Source organism: Pogonomyrmex barbatus, unplaced genomic scaffold (assembly GCF_055798465.1).
Source record: "Pogonomyrmex barbatus isolate J1 unplaced genomic scaffold, ASM5579846v1 scaffold4, whole genome shotgun sequence".
NCBI lineage: Eukaryota > Metazoa > Arthropoda > Insecta > Hymenoptera > Formicidae > Pogonomyrmex > Pogonomyrmex barbatus.
This window is the reverse complement of record NW_028297138.1, coordinates 2,125,602-2,150,148: the sequence shown is the minus strand read 5'-3', so window position 1 is coordinate 2,150,148 and position 24,547 is coordinate 2,125,602. Positions and strand designations below refer to the sequence as shown.

At 36.2% G+C, this 24,547-nt stretch overlaps 1 protein-coding gene and 1 long non-coding RNA gene across 5 annotated transcripts in view; both read left to right on the top strand.

Moving 5' to 3' along the window:
* Positions 1-24,547, top strand: part of LOC105423790 (transmembrane protein 114) — a 517,194-nt gene that overhangs the window by 413,185 nt on the left and 79,462 nt on the right. For 3 of the 4 annotated variants that reach the window (XM_089081256.1, XM_089081257.1, XM_089081255.1), the window contains one exon: positions 15,212-15,951. The exons of the other annotated variant lie outside the window; for it this stretch is intronic. In XM_089081256.1, coding sequence (XP_088937382.1) covers positions 15,212-15,462 — 251 coding nt within the window. In that variant the 3' untranslated portion in view covers positions 15,463-15,951. Of the gene's footprint in view, positions 1-15,211; positions 15,952-24,547 lie in introns of those variants that run through there. 4 annotated transcript variants of the gene reach the window in all.
* Positions 11,728-13,328, top strand: LOC148935621 (uncharacterized). Its single transcript, XR_016140239.1, has 2 exons — positions 11,728-12,934; positions 13,055-13,328. It is a non-coding gene; the product is annotated as an uncharacterized LOC148935621 (long non-coding RNA).

Here is a 24,547-nt window from a genome sequence, read left to right as displayed (position 1 = left end):
TTCAATCTACGCGTCGTCACTTGTACGTCTGAGTCTCTGAGCTGAGCCGAGCGCCGTTTGATTCCTCTCGTCGTTTTTATCAATCCGCTGTTACGCGGCCTCGGCGCGTCCTCGTGTCGAAACGTTGTTTGGTAGCGTTTCGACACGATGTTATCGAAGTTAGCGATAACATCGCCGAATAACATTCCTTGCGAATTGCACATCAGTTGATTGCAATCGGTAAGGGCGCGCATTATTCTATTTTAATTATTTATTTTAATTTCTTATTTAATAATTCTTGGATTAGTCAGAATCCTTGGGAATCGTCGGCAGTTGTCACTACATTACTAACGTACTACGGTACTAACCTCGGGCGTTGTTAATTTCCGTTAATTTTTATTTTTCCCGTGCCACTTAACTCTAATTGTTGTTCCGGTGACTTATCGCACTGGATATTTAGTTTTTGATTATCCCATAGTTTGTTACCATTGAGTACAGCCATGTTTAGTTCCGTTAGCATTATTCACAAGAGTGTATTAAATACGCAACGCTATTCGCAGTTTTTGAGTTCGCCCGACGCGCCTTTACATAGACTTGCACCTCGTGTTCGTGCTAATATGATAGACAAGAAAATCTCGCATGTGTACAGCTCTCCGTCTTGTATACATGTCTGTAGTTCGTTTTCGTAGTTCGTTTTGTGGTAATATAGTGATGGTTTTCTTTATCTATCGCTAACGAGTAGTGAATTTTTATAAATGTGAAAGTACCGTGATTGCGTACCGATAGTGATACAGTTTTTATTAGTTTAAATGTTAAACGCAATTATTGGAAAGCGAATAATTGTGTAAATGTCCGGTTTATTATAATATGCGCTTATCATTGTATATTTTTGGATCGTACGCCAGTTTTCAACCCGTATAAACGGAAAATATAAGCCTTCGGTTAATTGGGTCGCTGCCTCTCGCAGCTTTGTTACATCTTTTCCAATGGTAATAGCGCATGTACTATCTCATTTTTGGTCAGTGACAAATAGTCGATTGTGTTTTCTACATCTTTTGTCAGGTCCGTCATTATTATCCGCAATATTAATAAGTTTTCGTCCATATCCTCTCGTTGCGTATACTTCGCAAGTTGTAACTCCATTCGTGCCGTGACATTCCGCAGTATACGTTCGTTGTAACTAACCGTTTTTTCCAATGCATCCATGTGCCCTATTGTGGCGTTAATAATTTTGATCTGAGTTTTCGTTGCATGTTGTCTGTTGAGGGTATTCTTGCAGTATTTGTATTTGTTCGTTGAGATGTTTTTCGTCCTCGGCATCCATGGTGTCGAATAATGTTTTGCTTATCGCGCCAGTCGCGTTTATCAGTCCTCATTTGCTATCTCTAGTGTAGTAGATAGTTCTCAGTCGCGTTAGCAATTGTATTAATTTTGCATTGTCCTTTTGTATTATTTGCATTATGTTTTTACATGTAAACTGGATGGGTCCAATGATGCTCTCGCTCTCACGCTCGCTGGTTTGATCTAGGTAGTTTTCCATTTGTCACATTCTTTTTTCTAGCGTTGATGTCCAGTTTGATTACTAATTTCCATTTTGTACCTAGTCGTTTGTACCTAGTTCATTAACTCCGTTTCTTCGAAATAAATGTCTGGCGTGTTGTAAAATTTTGTCAGCACGTATGGCGGTGCAGCATCAGCCTCAGCGCTGCATAAATGCCATTATATGGCCAATATCCTGAAAGATTAGGGATCATATTACACTTCCTTATTCTATTTAATTTTTTTCTTATGCTGCTTAGTGCACGCTAATTCACCAGTAGCTTTCGCGCCAGACTGTTATTCAGTTTATTGTCGCCATGTTTTGTACGCGTTATAACGGATGTACCCGTTTCTATACGCCTACTCTGTGCGCGTCGTGCGATTGCTATTGGCCTATTGGCTCATGCCTATTGGCTCATGTCACATTGCGACTCCGCGCGTGCGACATGAACGGTATGGTGTGACGAAATGTGTATTTCATGGGGTAAGGCGCACGTGCCTTCCGACGAGAGCCCTGGGTAGTCGACGATTCCCGCTGGATTGGATTTTGGTCATCGTTTGTAACACTACCGGGGTATGATATGTGGACGTGTTGCCACCGTAATATTAAGGTAAGTGTATTTTTTATTTCTCGTATGTCGCTTATACATTTTTTCTTTCTTTTCTCTCTCTTCCTTTTTCTTTTGCATGTGCATGTAGTACAATATGGTTTATTATAATCTCGGTATGAGTTCCTCGAAACGAAACGGTTCTTCATCATCCGTTCGCCGGGAATCGTGGATTATCTGTACTCCTCTGCGCGAGGAGCGTCCTGCGAGGAGCATCGGGATTCGGATTGCTTTTCGGTGAATCCTATCCGTGCATTTTTCTTTGCATATAATAAATTGTTTGATTCAGTCTGTCGTGGCTGCGTAAAATTCCAGCTTGTATTAGTTTTGTTTATAATAGTAATATAATATAATGGAAAAAATTTTTTCAAATATGCGTTGTGCGATGTGCGAGCGAGAGTACACTCCCGTAGTGTGCTACGATTGTGTGCGCGCATCGTGGCATTGGCGGCCCAGCAAGTTGCAGCTGAAACGAGGTCTACGGGGGGTGGGTCTAGCTACTGGTGAATTAGCGTGCACTAAGCAGCATAAGAAAAAAATTAAATAGAATAAGGAAGTGTAATATGATCCCTAATCTTTCAGGATATTGGCCATATAATGGCATTTATGCAGCGCTGAGGCTGATGCTGCACCGCCATACGTGCTGACAAAAGGCGATATACCCCCGCGACCCTTTGCGGGTCCAGATTTGCGCCGCTACGGGCGGCGGGTTGTGCGTGTGCAGGAACTGATATGTGCCTAATTTTATTTACTAATCCTATTATATTCTCGCTTCTACTAAAGCTTCTTCTTTCGCGATTGTCCTGTCATGCGTCTGTATCCTAGTGTTCGATAAAGAATTTGAATCGGTTCGCGTGTACAGTCACGATTTTTCGTTTTTGTTTGATTTTATAATTTACGTCCGAAATTTTTTCGATTATTTGGTATGGGCCTATTCATACTTCTAATTTCTTCGATTGTTCTCGACGCACTGTTTCGTCGTCGGACTTTATCTCCTACCTTTATTATTAGTATTTTTGTCGGCATATTTTTTTGCTTTTTGTTTCGCCTCGCGGATGTGTTCCTTTCAGTTTCTGTGTGGCTCGGAGTCGCTCCTTTAGTTCTTGCGCATAATTATATATGTATAGTATGGTTTCGGCGGTGCCGTCAGTGCCGTAGGTTCGCTCGGTGCCCGTACATTAATTCAAACGGCATATAACTCGTTGCTGTATGCGGTGTCGTATTGTATGTGAATATCACGTATGGAATTCATTCATCCCAATTAGTTTGATCCTCATCTACATAATGTCTCAAATATTTGGCTAGAGTCCTGTGTGATTTCTCTAGGATTCCGTTACTTTCTGGATGGTATGCGGTAGTTTGAATCTTTGTTATTTTTAAAAGGGTGCATACATCCTTGAACATCTCGCTGACGAAATTCATTCCTTGTCTGTTATTTTTCCCGGTATTCTGAATTTGCATATTATCTTTGTGGTAAATTCTTTGACAATTGTATTTGCTTCTTGATCTGATATTGGTATTGCTTTACTGAATTTTATTAAATTATCCTGAAATGTCAATAGATACTTATTTCCTTGCGATCGTGAGTGATCCCATGATGTCCAGAGCGCATTTTTCGAACGGTTTTTCTGCCGTGTCTGTTAATATTAGAGGCATCTTAGTTTTTTTGCTTAACTTGTTCTTCTGGCAATACTCGCATTTGGCGATGTAATCCTCCATGTCTTTCGTTAATCCGTGCCAGTTGTGTGTTAATTTTATTCGGTTTGTCGTGCGTGTAACACCTTGATGTCCTCCGAGGGGATATTATGATATTCATACATTATTTGCTCTTTCTCCTTTTTGCTGTATTCGCTCTTCTTTGTCGCGCTCGACGCTATTTATCTGTGTGTCGCGCGCGATCGGATTTCTGCTAAGTGTGTCAGCATTTGTATTGCCTTTGCCGGCCTTATGTACTACCTCATAGTCGTATTCTTCTAATTTGAGTCTCCATCTAATTAATCGCGAGGCAGGATCTGTTATACTAAATAGCCAATGGCTTGTGATCTGTAACTATTTGAAATTTTGTTTCGTATAGATACGGTCGAAAGTGTTTGACGGCCCATACTATGGCTAGCAATTCTTTTTCCATCGTATTGGAATTCTGTTTCGCTTTATTTAGAATTCTGCTCGCGTAAGCAATTGGTCGGTCTTAGCCCACTGGCCTTTGCAACAATACCGCTCCAATGGCGTAACCGCGTCTGTAATCAATATAAATTGTTTTGTAAAATTAGGATAACTCAGAACTGGCGCGGTTGTCAACCTCTCTTTTAACGTTTCGAATGCGTTTTGTTGTTCTGCCATCCAATTGAATTTTTCAACTTTTCTAGTTAGTTTCGTCAGTGGTTTCATCAGTTTTGAGATCTTCGAAAAATTTTCAATGAATCTCCTGTAATACCCAACTAATCCCATGAAGGACTGCACGTCTTTTACTTTTTTGGGTACGGGAAAGTTTGTGATGGTCGTTATTTTTGATGGATCCGGAATTATATCATATATCATTTTCTGAAATAATGTGACCTAAATAAGTCATTTTTTTTCTTAGAAACTTGCACTTGTTTGGTTGTAATTTCAGTCTCTTTGGTTGTAATTATAGTCTCTTAATTTTTGGAATACTTCGATTAGTCTTTTATTATGCTCTTTTAAGTTTGGTTCGTAAACGACAATGTCTAAATATACAAGGCATCTTGCCCTGTATTCCCGCTAACACCGAATTCATTAATCGCTACGTGACAGGCGCATTTTTTTAAATCGAAGGGCATTCGATTAAACTTGTGATGCCCGTACGACGTGGAGAAAGCCGTTTTGCTTTTATCTTTGTCGTGCATTGTTATTTGATGGTAACCCGACGCGAGGTCTAGCATCGAGAAGTATTTCGCATTCCCGAGCTGATCGAGGATGTCCGTGATATTCCGTAAAGGAAATGAGTCTTCTATCGTTAAATTATTTAGTTTCCGGAAATCTACGATAATGCATAGTTTAGGTATTCCAGACGCATCGGCCTTCTTCGGGACAACCAATATTGGCACGTTCCATTGACTTGTGCTTGGACGGATAATTTTTCCTCGAGCATTTTCTTTATCTACTTATTCATCTCTGCCTTGTGTTTTTCGGACAGGCAGTATGGTCGGACATTGACCGGTGCGCTATCCGCGCGCGTGATGATCTCGTGTTGCACCGCGGTCGTGTATGATAGTGAGTCACCTTCCAAATGGAATATATCGCAATAATCGTTACATATTTGTTCCAATGTTTCTTTTTCTTCAATATTGAGGTGATCTGTTCGTAACTGTTCTCGCACTCATTTTCTCCTTTCGCTTATCGTTTTCTTTTTCACCATGTTCAGTATTTCAGCGCTCTGTGTTTCTATTTCTTCTAAGTTTACCGTTGTGCTTATTTCAACGGATTCTTCTGTCGTATTTATTATACTTATCGGACAGGTGAATTCCTTGGGATCCAGCATCCGATAAATATTCCTGGCCTCAATTGCTCTTGTCTTATTATCTATACCTGATTTTTGTTGGTGACTGCCTCGATTATTGTGTACGCTACGTAGTTTCAGCAGAACCTGTTGGTACGGTTGCAGTTTCAAATTTGCCGATACTTAATATCTTTTTCTCGTGGTCATATTTTGCCTTTTGTTTGGCTAGGAAATCAATTCCGAGTATTCCTTCGTAATCCATAGGGAAATCGTCTCTGACCACGTATACTGAGTATAATTCACGTTTTATTCGCATTATTATTTTTGATTTGGCGAGTGGTTCCTTTTTCGGTTTTTAACCGTGAAGTACCCAGCATTCTGCATGGTTGTCCTGCTTTCTTGCAGTGCTTGCAGTATTTACTCATTGTATTTATACACGGCTGCCTGTATGGCTGTGGTAGGGGGAATAGACTGGTAAATTTATTTATTTGACAAGTAATCCGAATGATTTTGCCGATTCTCCCAGTTTTTGTTTCAATGTGTTGAATTCTAACTGCAAGTGTGTGATACTCTTTTTGCTGAGGTAGCACACTTCCAATTCTCATTTTAATCGCACGAAATCGCGTATATCTCGCGCTTGAAAGTCGGTTATAGCCCTTTCTTTTAATTTTGTACATAATATCGCTTCTAGTAACGTGCTTTCCTCTCTTGGATTCGTATTTTTTATGGCATGATGCCGTGCTTAGGAATTCCGGCAGCGTGTGCGAAGTTGCGTTGAACTCCGGGACTCATATCGCGGGCTTCTTTTAATCTCAAGTACGTGCTCACGGGATCTCGCGAATTCCGGATGTCGTTCATCGTACACCCGTATACCATCTCTCTCGGTTCATTATTTTCCGCGTCAGCATTCTGATAGTAACGTCATTTCTAGCTGGCTCATACGGCTCTGTAGCGCCCGCATACCCTCTAGTATTTCGGTTAGCATTATGTCTCGTGAATCGCGTGAAGTTTCTGGGTCGGTTTTCCAGTGTGGCTGATTTAGAGTGGCTCTCATTTGCCTTGCTTATCTAGCTCTATGTTGATTACTCGTCGCTTTTCTGCGATCGGTCGTAACGGCGTGCCTGACGGCTGATTTGCCATTTCTATTTGATTTGCGTCTCGCGAAGTGATATGGAATTCGGTCGGATCGAATACGCTGCTATCGTAGGACGTCAGCGAAAATTCTCGGCGGTTGCTTGCGCTCGTATCGTTACTTACGTCAGATCTTGCGTCTGTCAGGCGTAATAAGTTGTCTCTCGCTACTTGGTAATAAGCTGCTATCAATGTCGCTAAGCGAGAACACGCGTTCAATTACAATATTCGGATGTAATTCCGTTCGACTCTCTAAGCTATTGTCGGAATAGTAATCGTTTAACTTACGGCGCACATTATCGCGTGGATCGCGTGTGTTTTCCACCTGCGCGGGGCTCGGATTAACAATGCACAAGTGCACGGCGACCTGTATTACCTAACGATGCGTTTCTCTTGGTGGATATTCGATTGATGTCTTCGTTCGACATCTATTTTATCGCTCTTCTTAATATCTATTATGTTCGCTTTTTATTGTCTGTGACTTATATTACAGTCGCAACTCGCATGCTGTAGCGCTTGCTCGCTTATTGCAGTAGGTCGACGCCTTCTCCGGTGTCGCTAATACGCTCGCTGGCTGCTCTACCGGATGTCCCTGCTGGATAACGCGACTTGCTCTCAATTTTGTGTCCTCTTTTCCTTCCAAATTCCAGGACGTCTCAGAGGGATGCGGTGATTTCCTCCAGTTCCGGCACTTGGTATCCGCTGCCATCAATGTTGTGCTGCTCCGGGCACAACCAAGAGGAGAGTGAGGAAGAGGGGGGGAGAGGCACCATAATTTCACTTCGTTATTAAAATAAAATACTTTATTAATCTGATTTGAGTGTTCGTTATTTCAGAGTCATCCGCTAACGATACGCTAACACTTCCTTCTACGTCATCACTTGTGCGTCTGAGCTTCTGAGCTGAGCCAAGCGTTGCTTGATTTTTCTCGTCTTTATCCGCTATTACGCCGCCTCGGCGCGTCCTCGTGTCGAAACGTTGTTTGGTACGTCAGCGTTTCGACATGATGTTATCAGAGTTAGCGTCCTTGCCGAATTGCACATTAGTTCGTTGCAATTGGCAAGGCGCGCATTATTCTATTTTAATTACTTATTTTAATTTCTTATTTAATAATTCTTGGGTTAGTCAAAATCCTTGGGATTCTGGCTAATCAGCGATGTTATGACGTCGGGTTGCATTATTTAATAACGATAAGGCGTCGCTATTCGCGCCCCATTCAAGAATTCTTCGATTATTAAAACGTTCTTATCAGGACGATATGACAGCATACACGAACGAAGAGTATTATGATATGCTGATGACTTGGTAAGTGCTAGAGACAGCATTGTGTTGCTGCAAGACGTTGCAGAATTATATCCACACCGAGAAAAACATCCGTCGGCTATCGTTATACTTGGTGCAGCTCAACGATTGTTTGAAACTGGAAGCGTTATACAAAGAAAAAATGACCGCGGTAGATATCGTCGTGAAAGAAATTTGCGAAATGTGCAGATAGTCCTACGTGCTGTCGAAGAAGAGCCTGAAACGAATATTTGGGTCATTGCTAGAGAGCATGGTCTATCTTATTCCACAATACAGAGAATTCTTAAAGAAGAAAAACTGCACGCTTACCATTACAATCGCGTGCAACACTTACGAGAGGAAGACTGTCTTCGGAGGAAGAGATTTTGTGAAAATTTTTTGAGAAGAGTGAACGAGGATCCGAATTTTTTTTCTCGTAATATTCAGCGATGAATCGCTGTTCACACAAGAATTTTTAACTCTCACAATATACATATGTATAGTGACGAGAATCCTCGTGTTATTCGGCTCAGAAATTTTCAAACTCAATGGAAAATGAACGTTTGGGCAGGCATTATGAGTACAAACATATTGGGACCTGTTCTGCCAGATGTTTTAAACGGTGCATCATATGTGAAATTTTTGACAGAAAATATTCCAGAGTTTTTGGAAGATATGCCCTTATCGGAAAGGAATAAAATTTTATTCCAACAAGACAGTGCTGGATCACATAATGCCAGAGTGGATACTAATTATTTAAATGAGCAATTTCCTGGACGTTGGATGGGTCGATACGATCCAATACCTTGGCCCGCAAGATCTCTAGACCTTAACTCATAGGATTTTTTTCTATGGAGATATTGCAAAGAAATTATTTATAAGAAGTCTCCTGAAGATGTCGAAGAACTCAACGCCAAACTTCATTACGCCATCTGGTCTATCGACAACGATATGCTGGACAACACTCATTTATTGAGACGCATGAGAGCTTGCGTCACGATGAACGGCCACTTCAAACATCTTCTATGAAGAAAGCTTTTCAAAGAGATAATTAATCCCTTTTCAGAGCAACCAAATATTTTATTTCGAGGAATATTCTCTTAGAATTCTCAAATTAAAAATCATAATAAAATACATAATATGAAATGTATAAAGAAAGTAATTTATTTTATTTCCTTAATTTATTTAATTATAGTTGTCGATACGTAATAAAGAATTTGCATTTGCGATATTTTTCAACAAATTATAATTATACAAAATTATATTATTAAATTATTTAAATTATATTCAATATTTTGAATTGCCGCAGTAGTCTGACTTTTAAGACTAATTAATCATGTTTACATCTGACAGTGTTATCACAACAGTAATCAGTCGACCGCTTGCTATCATCAAGTAAACACGTGTCGTATATGGTCGTGTGTTCACTGAATAATATACGTGTTTCTTTCTTCGAATAATTTTTACGCCAAATAATTAATAGTGAATTACCGATCGAGTCGTAGTAATGATTATAAACATGTGTCGTGTGTTCGCCGAGTAAATACGTGTTTCTTTCTTCGAATAATTTTCACGCGTCAAATAATTAATAGTGAATCATCGATCGAGGAGTAATAGTGCTTAATCGATCAAGACATTAATAAACGTTTCTCGTTTGATTGATCAAGTGAAGGAATAGAGTGTGTGCATTGTGTGGATCAAGAGGACAAGAAGAAAAACTTCAAATTACTTCATATGGATTTACTTAAAATGGATCTCATTGTGAAAGTAATCAGCTGATCGCTGTACAAGATAGTACGTACGCATCATATATGTTCGAACGCTCTCTCTCTCTCTCTCTCTCTCTCTCTCTCTCTCTCTCTCTCTCTCTCTCTCTCTCTCTCTCTCTCTCTCTCTCCTTCCTCCCTCCCTTCTCTCTCTCATTCCCTCATTTTAAATATGCTATTTTTATAGTAAAAATTTACAATATCTGATATGTACGCAAAGTTTCATATTTACAAGTAAGTAAAAGCTATAAGTATCTAAAAGCGATGAAATTTTTTAAAATAAATTTTTGTTTTGATCGAAGGTCCGATGTGAAATTATTTGCCCATGTTTCTTCAAAAGTTACAAAGCGAGAATATTGAACGTCTGCAACGGTGATAATAATTTATGATACTGCATTCAAACCATGATTAACTTTGCTTTATTTCATGTTACTTAATTAAATATTAGGTGTACCAAAAAATTCTGAGCTTTTTTTTGTAAAATTCAATCTTTATTCAAAAACAAACAAAAAAATATTAATCAGCGAAATATTCCCCGTTTGCATCAACGACCTTTTGCCATCTTTCGAGTAGCTTGCTAATTCCTTGACGATAGAAGCTCATTGGCTTCGAAGCGATAAAGTCATCAATGCATTTTTGTATCTCTTCAAATCTCACGAAATGTGTATCAGCCAAATGATGCTGCAGCGATCGGAATAGATAGTAATCGGAAGGCGCCATGTCGCTGGGCTATATGTCGCGTGCGGGAGAAGTTCCCAGCCTAACGCAAAGATATGGTCCTGAGTCGCTTTCGCAACATGTGGTCGAGCATTGTCATGAAGCAAGATCACTTTACGACGTCCTTGGCCAGTAAATGGCCTTTTTTCTTCTAATGCATCGCTCAAATTGATCAATTGTTGTTGATAGCGATCTGCCGTGATTGTTTCACCCGATTGTAACAACTCGTAATACAAAACACCTTTCCAATCCCACCAGATACAGAGCAAAACCTTCTTGGCGTGGATATTGGGCTTTGGCGTCGCTGTCGAAGGTTGACCCTGGTCAATCTTCGACATCGACGCCAAAGTCCAATATCCACGCCAAGAAGGTTTTGCTCTGTATCTGGTGGGATTGGAAAGGTGTGTTGTATTATAAGTTGTTACAACTGGGTGAAACAATCACGTCAGACCGCTACCAACAACAATTGACCAATTTGATCGATGCATTAGAAGAAAAGAGGCCATTTACTGACCAAGGACGTCGTAAAGTCCAAAACGTCTTCCTTCATGACAATGCTCGACCACATGTTGCGAAAGCTATTTAAGACCATATCTTTGCGTTAGGCTGGGAACTTCTCCCGCACGCGACGTATAGCCCAGACATGGCGCCTTCCGATTACTATCTATTCCGGTCGCTACAGCATTATTTGGCTGATACACATTTCGTAAGATTTGAAGAGATACGAAAATGCATTGATGACTTTATCGCTTCGAAGCTGATGAGCTTCTATCGTCAAGGAATTCGCAAGCTACCCGAAAGATGGCAAAAGGTCGTTGATGCAAACGAGGAATATTTCGCTGATTAATATTTTTTTGTTTGTTTTTGAATAAAGATTGAATTTTACAAAAAAAGGCTCAGAACTTTTTTGTACATCTAATATATATATAAAATATAATATATATAATTTATATATATATATATATATATATATATTAAGTACTTATGTTTTAATAATTATAATTATACTAAAATTAATATATATGTATATATATATATATATATATATATATATATATATATTAATTTTGTATATTTCCGAATATACAAAACATGACATTACACATAACGTTCTCTTTCGATATAAATCATATTGATATCAAATCGAAAAATTTTGCGTAATTGTACTAAAAAAAAAGAGATATACATTATGAAATACACGAATCAGATGATGATGTCTCAGCATTTATTACCAATTTTTTATTTTTATTTTAAAGAAATAATCTCTACTTTTAGAATAATAATACCAATATAAAATCATTACACTAACATACGTTACATGTAACATTGTGTTTGTGTTGTAACATCATATATTAAGATATCAACATTATATAATATTAAACAATATTGTCATTGCAATACAATTTATATATTTACAGACAAAAGAGAAAAATTATCTCTGGTGTTGCAATAGCAGACGCAGCACCAGCTATAATTGCAGCAGTTGTGGGAGGAATACGAGCTGCAATTCCGACAACTTCGCGAGAAGCTAGATACACTAATATTGAAAAGAACGCTTTTGCAAATCTAAAATTTTATCACATACTCATCTAAAAATAGTTTTGGTCATCTAAAAACATTTAAAATTATTTTCTGTGATTCAAATTTATTTTAACTAAATCTGTGTTCAAATTGATTGCTACAAAATCAAAAATTTTTGCAATATTATTATTATGTTTAAGCATCCTACATAATAATTTTGATAGATTCAACAAAATTATTTTCAGATCTGTATCTGATCAAATTTTTAAATCCAATTTATTATCTTTATAATTATATTTGGTGATTTTAGTTTTATAAAAAGAGAATAAGAAGGGAAGGCGTGTGCCACGATGGGGCCCGACCACGAATCAGTCGTAAAAATTCGAAATTATTTTGCGAAAAATATCACCTCAACCAAAAATCGAACCTGGATCTCCTGCTTACCGGGAAGGCATCTTATCCTTTCGACTACAGAGGCATATGATGATATTTATCGCAAATAATATGTTTAGAATAACACGTCACAATTCAATGATACACATATATACATATACTACAGTATACATATATACATGTATACTCTCGAATCCCACGACAGATACTCCAGAGAGATGATGGTCATATTCTTTCGATGGATGCAGGTCGGATGCCAACTCAACTCAAATGATTGGCAACACCACTCTTATGAGAAACGTCTTTATTTCAAGCTTAAAAAGCTCGAGAGGATAATTACTCCCGGATAGTAAACTATCTCGCAGAGATGTCTCAGCTTTTATAAAACTAAGCTTGGAATCCAGTACGAGCAGTAGGACACCTAACTCTTAAAAACTTCCTAAATTTTGCTAATAAAAATGCTTCTATACAACAACAAAGATTGCAGCAGCCACCACCGCAACAGCAACAGCAACTGCAACAGCAGCAGCAACAAAATAATAGTATGTATTATTTATTAAAACGAAAGTATATCCACATATACATATGTAACATAAAAAAACTATATATACATAAATATATACATAAAACATATAAACATTTTGATATTTGTTTATTTTCAGTGTTTAATCGAGATGCTGGACGCTCCCGTGTCCAGTGGTACCGGCAAAGGGGAGACCTTACAACGTTCAATTAGAGAGGCCAGCGAGGAGGCAGAGGCCGGCGAGGAGATAGAGGCAAGGGGGAGGGACCTATTATTATAAAAAAATATTTTAAATAGATATTATAATATTATAAATATTATAATATATAAATATTCCTATATATTTCTTAAATAAATATTGATTTTTTTCTGTAATAATCTTTTTCAATTATAATCTTGATCACTTACGTAAATATTGAAATTCTATATTCCTTAGATTAAAAAGTGTAATTATTAAAACATAAGTACTTAATATTTGACTTTTTAATGCATTAATATGCACAAGACATAGTGTAACCTGTCCATAAACTTTTGTTCATGTTACTCATTTTTCTTTTCATATTTTTGTCAATATTTTTTATATAAAATAACAATTTAAAATATTGTGGGTCACCGATACAAACTCAGCAATTTTCTTCTAAATAATCATACATTTAATATTTACATATTGTAAAATATTTCATTTTAATCTTTAGTTATTAATATCTTTAGTATATTTAAATGTTATTACTAGTATTAATTATTAATTATTTTTAATACAAAAAATACTTTATAAATAAAGATATATAGGTTATGAGTGGATATTTCTATATTTGCACAAAAGTATATACCCTAATAGCACGCGTGTGTTCTGAGAAGATTGCAAATTATGCGTATATTGCGATCATCTCAAAATATTCTAATACGTACTGCAATGGACTAACAGTATGTTCTAAGTATGTTCCTATATCCGGAGTAACACTTTCCATGGAATTTCGCCGCGAATGATGACAGTATTAGGAAAGGATGAAAACGAGAAATTTCCTGTAGATTATGATTGCGTTCTGATATTGATTGCTAGTACTGAAAATCTATAATATACGTGACACCCCTTACGGAAAATAAGTAAAAAAAAATGAAAAAATTAAAAAAAAGATAAGAGAAAATAATGAAACATCTTTTATCTTGGTACCATCGCATGTTTCTAAAACGATCACTCGTCCTTGGGATCCTGGCTCGATGCTGCTCCACTTCTATGTTTGGATAAAACCTACTACTGAAATGATGATATAAGTGAATACAGAATTTTGGCATAAGATATGATAGATCTGGTTAATGAATGTTATTATATTGTGTTATTATAAACAGTCTCAATTTTAAAATCTCGATTGCATATGTAATTCTTGTAGATAATTTATTACATATATAAAGCCGTGAATATATTATGTTTAATGAGAATAATTTTTCTTGTGAAAATTGTTTAATATATTTAAATAAATAATTATACAATATTTAAATAAATTGTTATATATATTTTGTTTACTTGTTTATAAATTTGTTAATAATTGTATTAAAATATATAATATGTAATAAATATATAATATATAATATAAAATATATAATAATTGTATTAAATATGCGAAATATTTTTCTTATTTATATATTACAGTTAATTAATTAATTAAAGAAAGATAGTAATTAATTAATTAATGTTATTTCATTATTTATTTATTAAAAAATGGCTTAAAAATAACAATTAAATGACGAGATATTTATGACGATAATATATCGTGACAAATGTTACATCTATAGAATTAATTATTAATTGAACGACAAAGAATAAAGTTCAGAAGAATCATTTTACATAAATGTTTCAATTTGGCTTTCGATTCTTTCTGTACTGAACTGTTTTTTTAAGTTGTGTAATTATTTTAAATATATAACACGACAAAATGCGTGATATTATTTAAAAATGACCTTTTCAAAAAAAGGTAAAAAAAGTTGTCCAAATGAACGGTGTCCATTTGCACGATGTTCAATTGAACTGTGTCCAAAAAATTGTGTTCATTTGAAACGTGTCCATTTGCGACGTGTCCAATTGAACTGTGTCCAAGTAAAGCTTCCTTAATTGACTAATTGCAAAATCAACCGTTAGGGCATTTAGCCATTATTTGTACAAACCAATTAATTATTTTTTTTTAATCAATTTTTTCAAGCGTAATTTATTTTTCTCATTAACAACATTATATAAAAAATAATATAAATCATCCATGATTAAATTTTATATTAATAATTTTTTATACTTATTTTCTTCTAGCCGCTTGCAACATGGTGGTAATACAAGTTCTGCTTTCTTCAATTGATTATGAGAATAACCACAATTTTGAAACTTTTCCAAAAGATGCATTGATAAAATACGATTATTCTCTCATCCTTGCATGGATCGTATTCTTGTGCAACTTCGTATCTGGTGCTGCCTTTATGCTTTTCTCAAGAAAAAGGAAGAGGGATAAAGCACCTACTGAAGAAATAGCTATGGCTGATGAGCCCACAATAATTGGACGCTAATTTTTTTTCGTCTTGTTATAATTGTTATTATTATTAATGTTGTTATTATTATTATTAATGTCACTGTTATTTGTTGAATCTATAAAATTTAAGTGTGAAACGTAGATGATGTTAAGTTGTTATGCCATTTCTTTGAAAATATAATAATGAAATAATTGTACATAATATTACAAACAAATATGCTTAAATACATTGTATTAATTGATGCATTAAAAGATTTTACATGCTATCTAAAAAATTGTAATCCAACAATTGTATCTACGTATAAGACATCTCATATAATTGGATAGAGTTACATTTTTGAGGTTAGAAAACAAAACGTTTGTAGAACAGAATTAAATAATTTTAAATATTTCACATTTTTATGTACAGATATCGTTACTTATATTATTATTATGTCCGACGACTTTCATGATTTTTCTCTTTTGTAGTAAATTAACGGCTGCTCATCGGTAAATAAATAATGCCTCGAAGATTTAAAAAGAAAAACGTTTCTCCTTATTACTAAACTACTGATAAAGGCCGAAATGTGATTGCCTCAAAGACCTATCTTCAAAATAAGCCCAAGATTCAGCCTACAGCGGAACTTCTTTTAAGATATATTCTGTATTTAAATTATCCTGAACCAACAATTCTTTGTAAAAGTTCCATTGCGCGACTAAAATTTTATAGGATCCTATTAATAAAGTAGAACATGCCGATGCGTATGAAACGCGGAGGTTACCAAGATCATTTGAGGCCAACACTTCCGAAACCAGGATGTCACTAAGAAAATGTCAATCAGAAGTTTGCAATTAGCAGCCGATGGTGGATACACCAATGAGCAAAATCAGGGTGTGGAACGATGGATGAAAAATTTTAATAACATAATCATTCGTCGGGAAAAGTAGAAACACAAAAAACAATTATCCACGCAACGCTACTTCCCTCCTTTCTTTACCTGCGATTTTTCCAAACTTTCATTCAAAATTAACACAAAAACCATTAAAATCTGCCTCCAAGATCAACTCATCTCTCCGAACCTTTATAAACCCAACATTGTGTCCTTTCCTTCTTTTTTTACTTCGCTGCATATATCGAGGCCCGCTGATGGACGCCTACATCCAAAGTTCGAACTTAGTCAATGCGCGATTAAAACTCACATAGTGAAATTACGAGCTCAAGATCCCGCTGATCATGATGCAATCTCTTCAGTCCAGTCAGCAATCCTCTCAGCGTCAACAATAATAAGTTAGTTTCTTCCTATCATTATCATCCGATTGTAACGTCCTGATTTTACACTCTTTCTATGTAATCGCGAAACATGCTTCTTGTTTCCTTTCTGCTTCCGATCATCCCTTGAAAATCAATAAATGAGATAGCTAATTATTAGCCGTCTCAACTATTCTATAAACTTTTCCATAAAAAAAACTAAACACTAGCAGTCCCGAAGCTCCGAAGAAGCAACTACTAGCCATCTCAAACTTTTCCCCGATGACAGAGAGAGAGAGAGAGAGAGAGAGAGACTCTATTAATTTCTTTGGTATTTTTTTATATTAGAGGACACAGCTTCGATGATCTTGACTTTGATATATGTTATAGAAGTAAGGGTACTGATCAATTTTTCCTTATACATTATCGACGGTCCCGTTTTCGAGATATACTTACACAAAACTTAATTTTGAAATGTTATTATTTTGTTTATACGACATTTTGTATATGGATACTGTACATACATATATATGTTATTTGAAGTTATATTTTGGTGGATCTTTCAATTTATTTTAGTTTATTATTTTAATGCATCCGTAATTTTTTACAATATTCAATCGTATGTTGTCTAATGTACATTATATAAGTCTTCGTTTCTTTAATCATCTCAAATCAAAAGACATTTGTAACACTGTTTTTTTTATCAATTAAATGTAAACATACAATAATTTAAACGTTTCCTATTATTTAAAACTACTTCCCCCTAGTTATCCCGATCCCTGAGAATCGCACTGAGACCTGGATTAAAGAGATTAAATTTTCTGACTCGAAAACGGATCGACGGGCGCACGTCTTGGAGTCAGAGTCAAAGCGTGGACAGCACGTTGATCTGTACTCCCGGACCCCATAATTGTGTGCTCGGCTCGTGAGGTTCCACTCACGAGTGTAAACTACAAGAACATCTGATGCATCCTTCCATCCTCAACAATTCATAAGGATTTATTCGGGATAGACGACAGGTTTTAAATTTGGTGCTCGTCCGGGATGGTGCAGAACTTCTAAGAGGGAATGACTATGAGGTCTAAAGCCGATAAAGCTAAAGTAGATAATCTCTACAAACTTGGTTGAGAGAGTGGCGGTAATCCTAAAAAGAATAAATTAGAAACTATATACACTTCTACCCCAGCAAAAACTCCTGCTTCCAGATCTATTGCTTTTTCTTTAGAAGAGACCTTAATTGTGAAAGAATTCAAAATCATTTGCGAAGCGTCCGAGTCTAATATATTACCTTAACTTAGCGTTAACGGGCAAGTTTGATATTATTACGAACAGCCAGACGGAAGGTTTAAGTAAATTAAATATGGAGCAAAATAATCCTTTCGCCACATTAAAATATAAATAAATAAATTCGTCATTGAGGCCGTCCCTTTCTTTGACGGCTAGAATATCCCTTTAAGTTATTTTATCGAGGGATGCGAAGAAGCTAAATCTATGTTACCAGATGAAGCCGAATCGTAATTCACGAAAGTTATAAGAACGCGAATAATCAGGGAAACCCGTCGTACTATCGCAGGTCAGGACTTCGACAATGTTGCTCAACTCACAAATTTTCTAAAACAAATTTATGGTCATTCCAAAAACGTATATTAATTACAAGGTGAATTAGGCTCTATTTATGAAAAAGGTAATGAAGACGTTATAACTTATGCAAATCTAGTAAAGATTTTAGGGAAACAAATACTAGAAGCCAATCGAAACTTCGGAAATTCTCTCTAGAACGTAGTATCATAAACTCGTTAGAAAAAGATATGTAAATGTTTTATTAGAGGTCTGAATCCGAAAATTGAACAAAGAGTAGCCAAAAACCTCGACGTCAAAGAAATTGTGGCATTACGTATAGAAAGAGAATTACGCGCAATGTCGGCGCCGCAGGCAAAGTAACACCTCAAAAGCAAACAATTATTGTACCTCGGGAAACCTGTCAAATCTGTTACAAAGACGGTTATTCAGCTAATAATTATAAAAACTTAATCAAAACTTTTACCAAAATCAGAATAAATCCGAGAATTTGGAAAATGAAATATTGATTTGTCAAATTTGTAAAAAACGCGGACACAATACTAATACATGTCGACTTCGCAACCCGTAATCACGACGATTAACATGATATGCTAAAACACGATCATTTGTCAACAATGTTCGAAATCGGGCCACAATGCTAAAACATGTCGTACGAATAATAACAATCAAAGCAGAGTGAATCTCAGTTGCGCACAGAATAAATCAGACACAGCAGGTTGAATGGATCACAGATTCAAATGGACATAATAAGGAAACAGACACAAGGAAACGGGCACAAGAAAATCGGACACAATGGCAATCGGACACAGTGGCAATCGGACACATTGAAAATCGGACACAGTACTAATCGGACACAGTAGGAAATGGACATACGGTAGCTGCAATCGGACACAGTAATAATCGGACATAGTGACAATCGGATACAGTGACAATCGGACACAGTAGCAATCGGACACAGTAGCAATCGGACACAGTAGCAATCGGACACAGTAGCAATCGAACACTGTAGCAATCGGACACAGTGCCAATCGGATACAGTAGGAAATGGACACACGGATAGTTCCAATCGTGTTTTCCTAAAAAAGTGTTAAAAATATTATTATATTCGAAGTGCAAGATGCAATCTTTTGCCTAAAATGATAGATCTTAGAAAGATTGACAAAGATCCCTACGCAAGGATTGGATGTGAAGTTTTCGTTAATCTTTTCATTTCGTTATAAATATAATTTTGTGTTGTTTTCGTAATTAGTTCTGTGATAGTGGGAGGGGACTTCGCCCCCTCCCAACTTCCCCACCAGGAGGCTTTGCTCCCTGGACCCCTGACCGGGGACTTCTCTCCCGTTTGGAAGGCTTCGCTCGAACTCCCCTATCATGCGTACAGAATCACAACGCATGCTCAGTTTGCTGCATTATGTCGCTATGACAGATTTGCTAACCAAAAAAGTTGTTAACTTTTATGCTTAATATCTCGGTTTACGAGGCCGCCGCACTTTTTGCCAGATTCTTTTATCTATTTATCTATTTAACTATCCATGCGTCCATTTCCTACTGTGTCCGATTGCCACTGTGTCCGATTGCCACTGTGTCCGATTGCCACTGTGTCCGATTGCCACTGTGTTCGATTGTCACTGTGTCCGATTACAGTTACCGTGTATCCATTTCCTCCTGTGTCCGATTAGTACTGCGTCCGATTTTCAATGTGTCCGATTTTCACTATGTCCGATTTCAACCACCTTGTGTCCGTTCCTTATTTTGTCCGTTTGGACTTGTATCCGATCCATTCAACCTGCTGTGTCCGATTTATTCTGTGCGCAACTGGGACTTCCGCTCAAAACAAACCCTTCCTGATTTGTCAGTGATGCGATAAACCCGGGCAGTAATTGCTGGAAGAAACAAAATGACCAGCAAACAGCGGAAAATAAATTGAAAATCTCTTGTCAAAATTGCAACAACTTTGGTTACACTGCTAAAGATTGTAGATTTAAGCCAACCCAAAAACTGAATAATTCACTACATTGCCGTTATTTATCGTAAAGCAAGGACATCTGTTAGAAAACTGTGAATTTCGGATTTCAAACAATAATCGCAGAAAGGTAAGCAATCCGGAAAACTCCAACGACCCACCGAGTGCAACGGGAGGCCGAACAGGTTTCGCACTCATTGACATCTTCAACATCTCGATAAAAAACAAATCAAACGCTCGACCGTGACGGTAAACCTCGACAAACATAGTCGCGTATCTACCATCCGAATAACTTTAGATAAGATAACTCTTTCTTAACTTTCATACTAGACACTGATTCCGAGCTAAATATAATTAAAGAAGAGTTTGTACCTAAAAACACTGCCATTGATCATTCTTGCATTTTAAAATTAAAAGGAATAAATGAATATTCCGCTTATACTCTCGGTGAAATCACCTTAATTCTCTTTAAAATCTTAATAAAATTCCACATAATGTGTAATGATTTCCCTATTTCACAGTTTGGCATATTAGGTAATGATTTCTTTAAACAAACTTCCTCGACGATAGATTACGCCCAAGGACATTTAAACGTATCTGGAATTAATATACCATTCTCTTCTCCAGAAATCATCATTGTATCATCACGCTCAGAGTCGTTGTTTTATGTGAGAATAGATAACCCTGAAGTAAAGATTAGATATATACCTAAATTAAAAGTAGCTCATGGGATTTATTCAAGAGATTCCATAGTAGAAAACATTGCTGGAAAGGCATACATAAATATTATAAGTATGTTAGACGAAGAGAAATACAAGTACCAATATTACGACTTAAGACTCGACAAAATACTCAACGAAAGAAATCTCGAGGCGCATATTTCGGAAATTCCAACGTATTCATTATCTTTAGACAGTACTGAAATTGTCAATGATAAAGTTAATAATGGAAATGATACCGATAAGGTTACCAATCCTATAGACGATTCAGTCCAAACTTCTCAAAACTTCCTAAACCATTAACAAATTTGTTAAAAAATGACACACGACTGGACATCTGTTCAGGAAAAATCATTTGAAATCTCGAAATCAGAAACTATGTGAAGAACCCGTCTTGCAATATTCTTCGATTTCTTAAAACCTTTTATCTTAACAATCTATGTGATCAGAAACTGTGTGAAGAACCCGTCTTGCAATATTCTTCGATTTCTTAAAACCTTTTATCTTAACAATCGATGCCTCAGGAATAGCCGTAGGAGGAATCCTATCGCAAGGGGAAATAAATAAAGATCGCCCAATCGCGTATGCATCGCGGACCTTAACGGATAATGAATTAAAATATACTTACAAACAAGAAGCATTAGCAATAGTCTATTGTGTTAAACATTTTCGACCGTACCTTTATGGATGAAAATTTACCCTAGTCACTGATCATAAGTCTTTACTATAGTTTAAGAATGCACAAGATGCAAATATGAGAATATTTTGTTGGAGATTGAAACTGGCGGAATACGATCACGATGTCGTATATAAAGCCGGAAAAACTAACGTAAATGCCGATGCATTATCAAGAAATTAAATGAAGAATTAAATGAACCGCCAAAAAACCAAATTAGAGAAGGCATTAATTCATAATCCGCCTGCATACAAACAGAAGCCAGATAATAAGAAGCCAAATAATAAAAGAAAAGTATGATTATCTGAAAAGATCGCAAACATATTTTCAAATCAATCCCGAAATCGTAGAAATAACAAACTTGGCGAATGAAAATACACCCGTCAGAAGAAAGAGCAGGGAAAATAATGAAGAAGAAGAAGAGAATAATGAAAATAACGAAGAGGTTGACTTAAAGAAATCTAAACCTTATTATTGAAAATCAGATACTGAAAAGCAATATCATCAATTGCCGAGAATTGTTATTTTTACGTAAGGATAATATAGTCTACTTTGTTGACACCAACTTTACTTTGTTGACACCAACAGAAAGCCTTTAGACAAGTTCACAAAAATTATTCGAACGAAATGAATTACCTAAATTAAGCGATCTTTTATTTTAGGAAAAACTCCCATAAAGTAAAAGAGCCATAAAGTATAGGAATCATTATCACCTGGTTCTAATGATTAGTAGACAACGAGAAGAACAATGACCTTAAATCACGTAATCAGCTTTGAAAGATCTGCGTAAAATAGCAAACGAATTAAAACTAGAAACTATTAGCATAGCCAAAACCGAACTTATCCAAAATATATCATGGAGCAATATTAAAATACAGATACAATTAGTTTTCGTTGACGCGTTGATCAAAGTAATTATTTGCAATAAATTAATAAAATATCCAAAGATCTCCAAAAGATCTCCGGTCAAGTATAATCAGTAAAATGCACTGTCTACTCACAGGAAGACACTGAGGTGTTATCAAAACATACAATAAAATTAAACACAACTATTATTGGGAAAACCTAAAATCAGACGTGCAAAAATACATACAACAATGTTTACAATGTCAATTGAAAAAATTAGTACGAGTCAAAACTAAACAGCCTATGATCATTACTGATACATCAGGATTTGCCTTTGATAAGATAGCCATGAATATTAGAAACCATTATTTAAAACCGAGCAAAGAAACGAATACATTTTAACCTTGCAAGACTGACTAAATTTTGCATGGTAATACCGTTGCCAAATCAAATCTTTGAAACGATTGCGAAAGCATTTGTTGACAAATTTAGTTGTATACGAGGAGCACCGAAAGCAATAGTGCCCGATCAAGGAACAAATTTCCTTAGCGATCTAATGAAAAAGTTAAGATATTCAAGATTCGCAAACTACGCACTACTGCCTTTCATCCTCAGTCCAACGGTTCGTTAGAAAGATCCCATCACGCACTTGGTGAATATTTAAAACAATATGCAATTGAAAGAAAATAGTGAGATAGGTGAATCGGTCTCGCTACTGGTATTTATAATACCAGTGTACACGAAGCAACTAAACACACCCCATACGAATTAGTCTTCGGGAAAATAACAAGAACCCTTGTCTAGTGAACCCTTAGCTCCAGAAGATAAACTAGCAAATTAAGATGAATACTTAATAAATCTAGTTACTCAGCTTCACATCATACAAGCAAATGCTCGCGAAAATATTGTCGAAGCAAAAATCAAATTAAAGAAATATTACGACAGGAAGATTAAATCACAAATTTTCAAACCATTACGTATTCTTATTAAAAGGGCCCAAATCAGGAAAATTCGGAGACCAATATACAAGCCAGCATGAAGTCTTAGAAATACTAAATCGAAATAACGTTAGAATTAAAATTAAGAAAAATAGTCGTCACAGTTCATCCCAATCGTTTAAGAATTTCTCATATCAAGCCAATCTCGAATAATTAAATTTTCAGATGATCGAAAAGATCGCCATAATGATAACATTTATTTGGATTCGGAAAACTCACGGAATAATAGGCTATGACTGTGGATCACCGCAGGCACATTTAATCACACTATCACTCTTAAACATTGAGGAATGCGACATTCCGCTGCAGATTATAAAAAAGACCCAAGTTTGCAATTATTCAAAATTAATGAATTTCGAAGCATAAAGGTACAACAATGTAAAATCGAGATTGATAGACTAATCAGGAAATGTCGTTTCACTCTATAGATGTTCTTAGTGGCAAATATTCATACATACAGGAAGTATCCCAAAGAGCATGCATAAACATATATGTCTTTAATAACTATCACCTAACTTAGGAGCAACGCTTATTACAAGCATTCATCCTAATCAAACGATCACCAGGCCTGTAATGTTGGCAGAACAATTAGACGCTGACGAAACATGTCATGGAGGAACGTATTCAGATCCTTATGGAACATGGATAGACGTCACCGTCCTCGCTACTATAAAGATCACCTTACAAGATTATACAGCCAAAGTAAAAGTGGATATCAATAGAGTTATACTCCGTTCAGGAATAATCTGTAAATTGACGACTACTTAGTGTATCGATATAAGAATGATTCAGAACAACCGTTTGTCCTTAAAGGAGTGTATTAGAGTGATTCAGAACAACCGTTTGTCTTTAAAGGAGTGTATTCCCTTTTATTCTAAGATGAATGCAGACAATTTTTCCTTTACCAAATTTTATCCGAAAATTAATTTTTAAATTATAAGCAGAAATAATTTATCAATTACGGGCTGAATATAGAAGATAGGCAGGGACAACTCATCATCCGGCGCGGATGATTTCGCGGGGCGCACGCTGCGATCAGCTGCTTTGCTACAAGACACAAACACACATTCGCGCTCGCACGCATGCATGCACACATATGCACGCACATGCG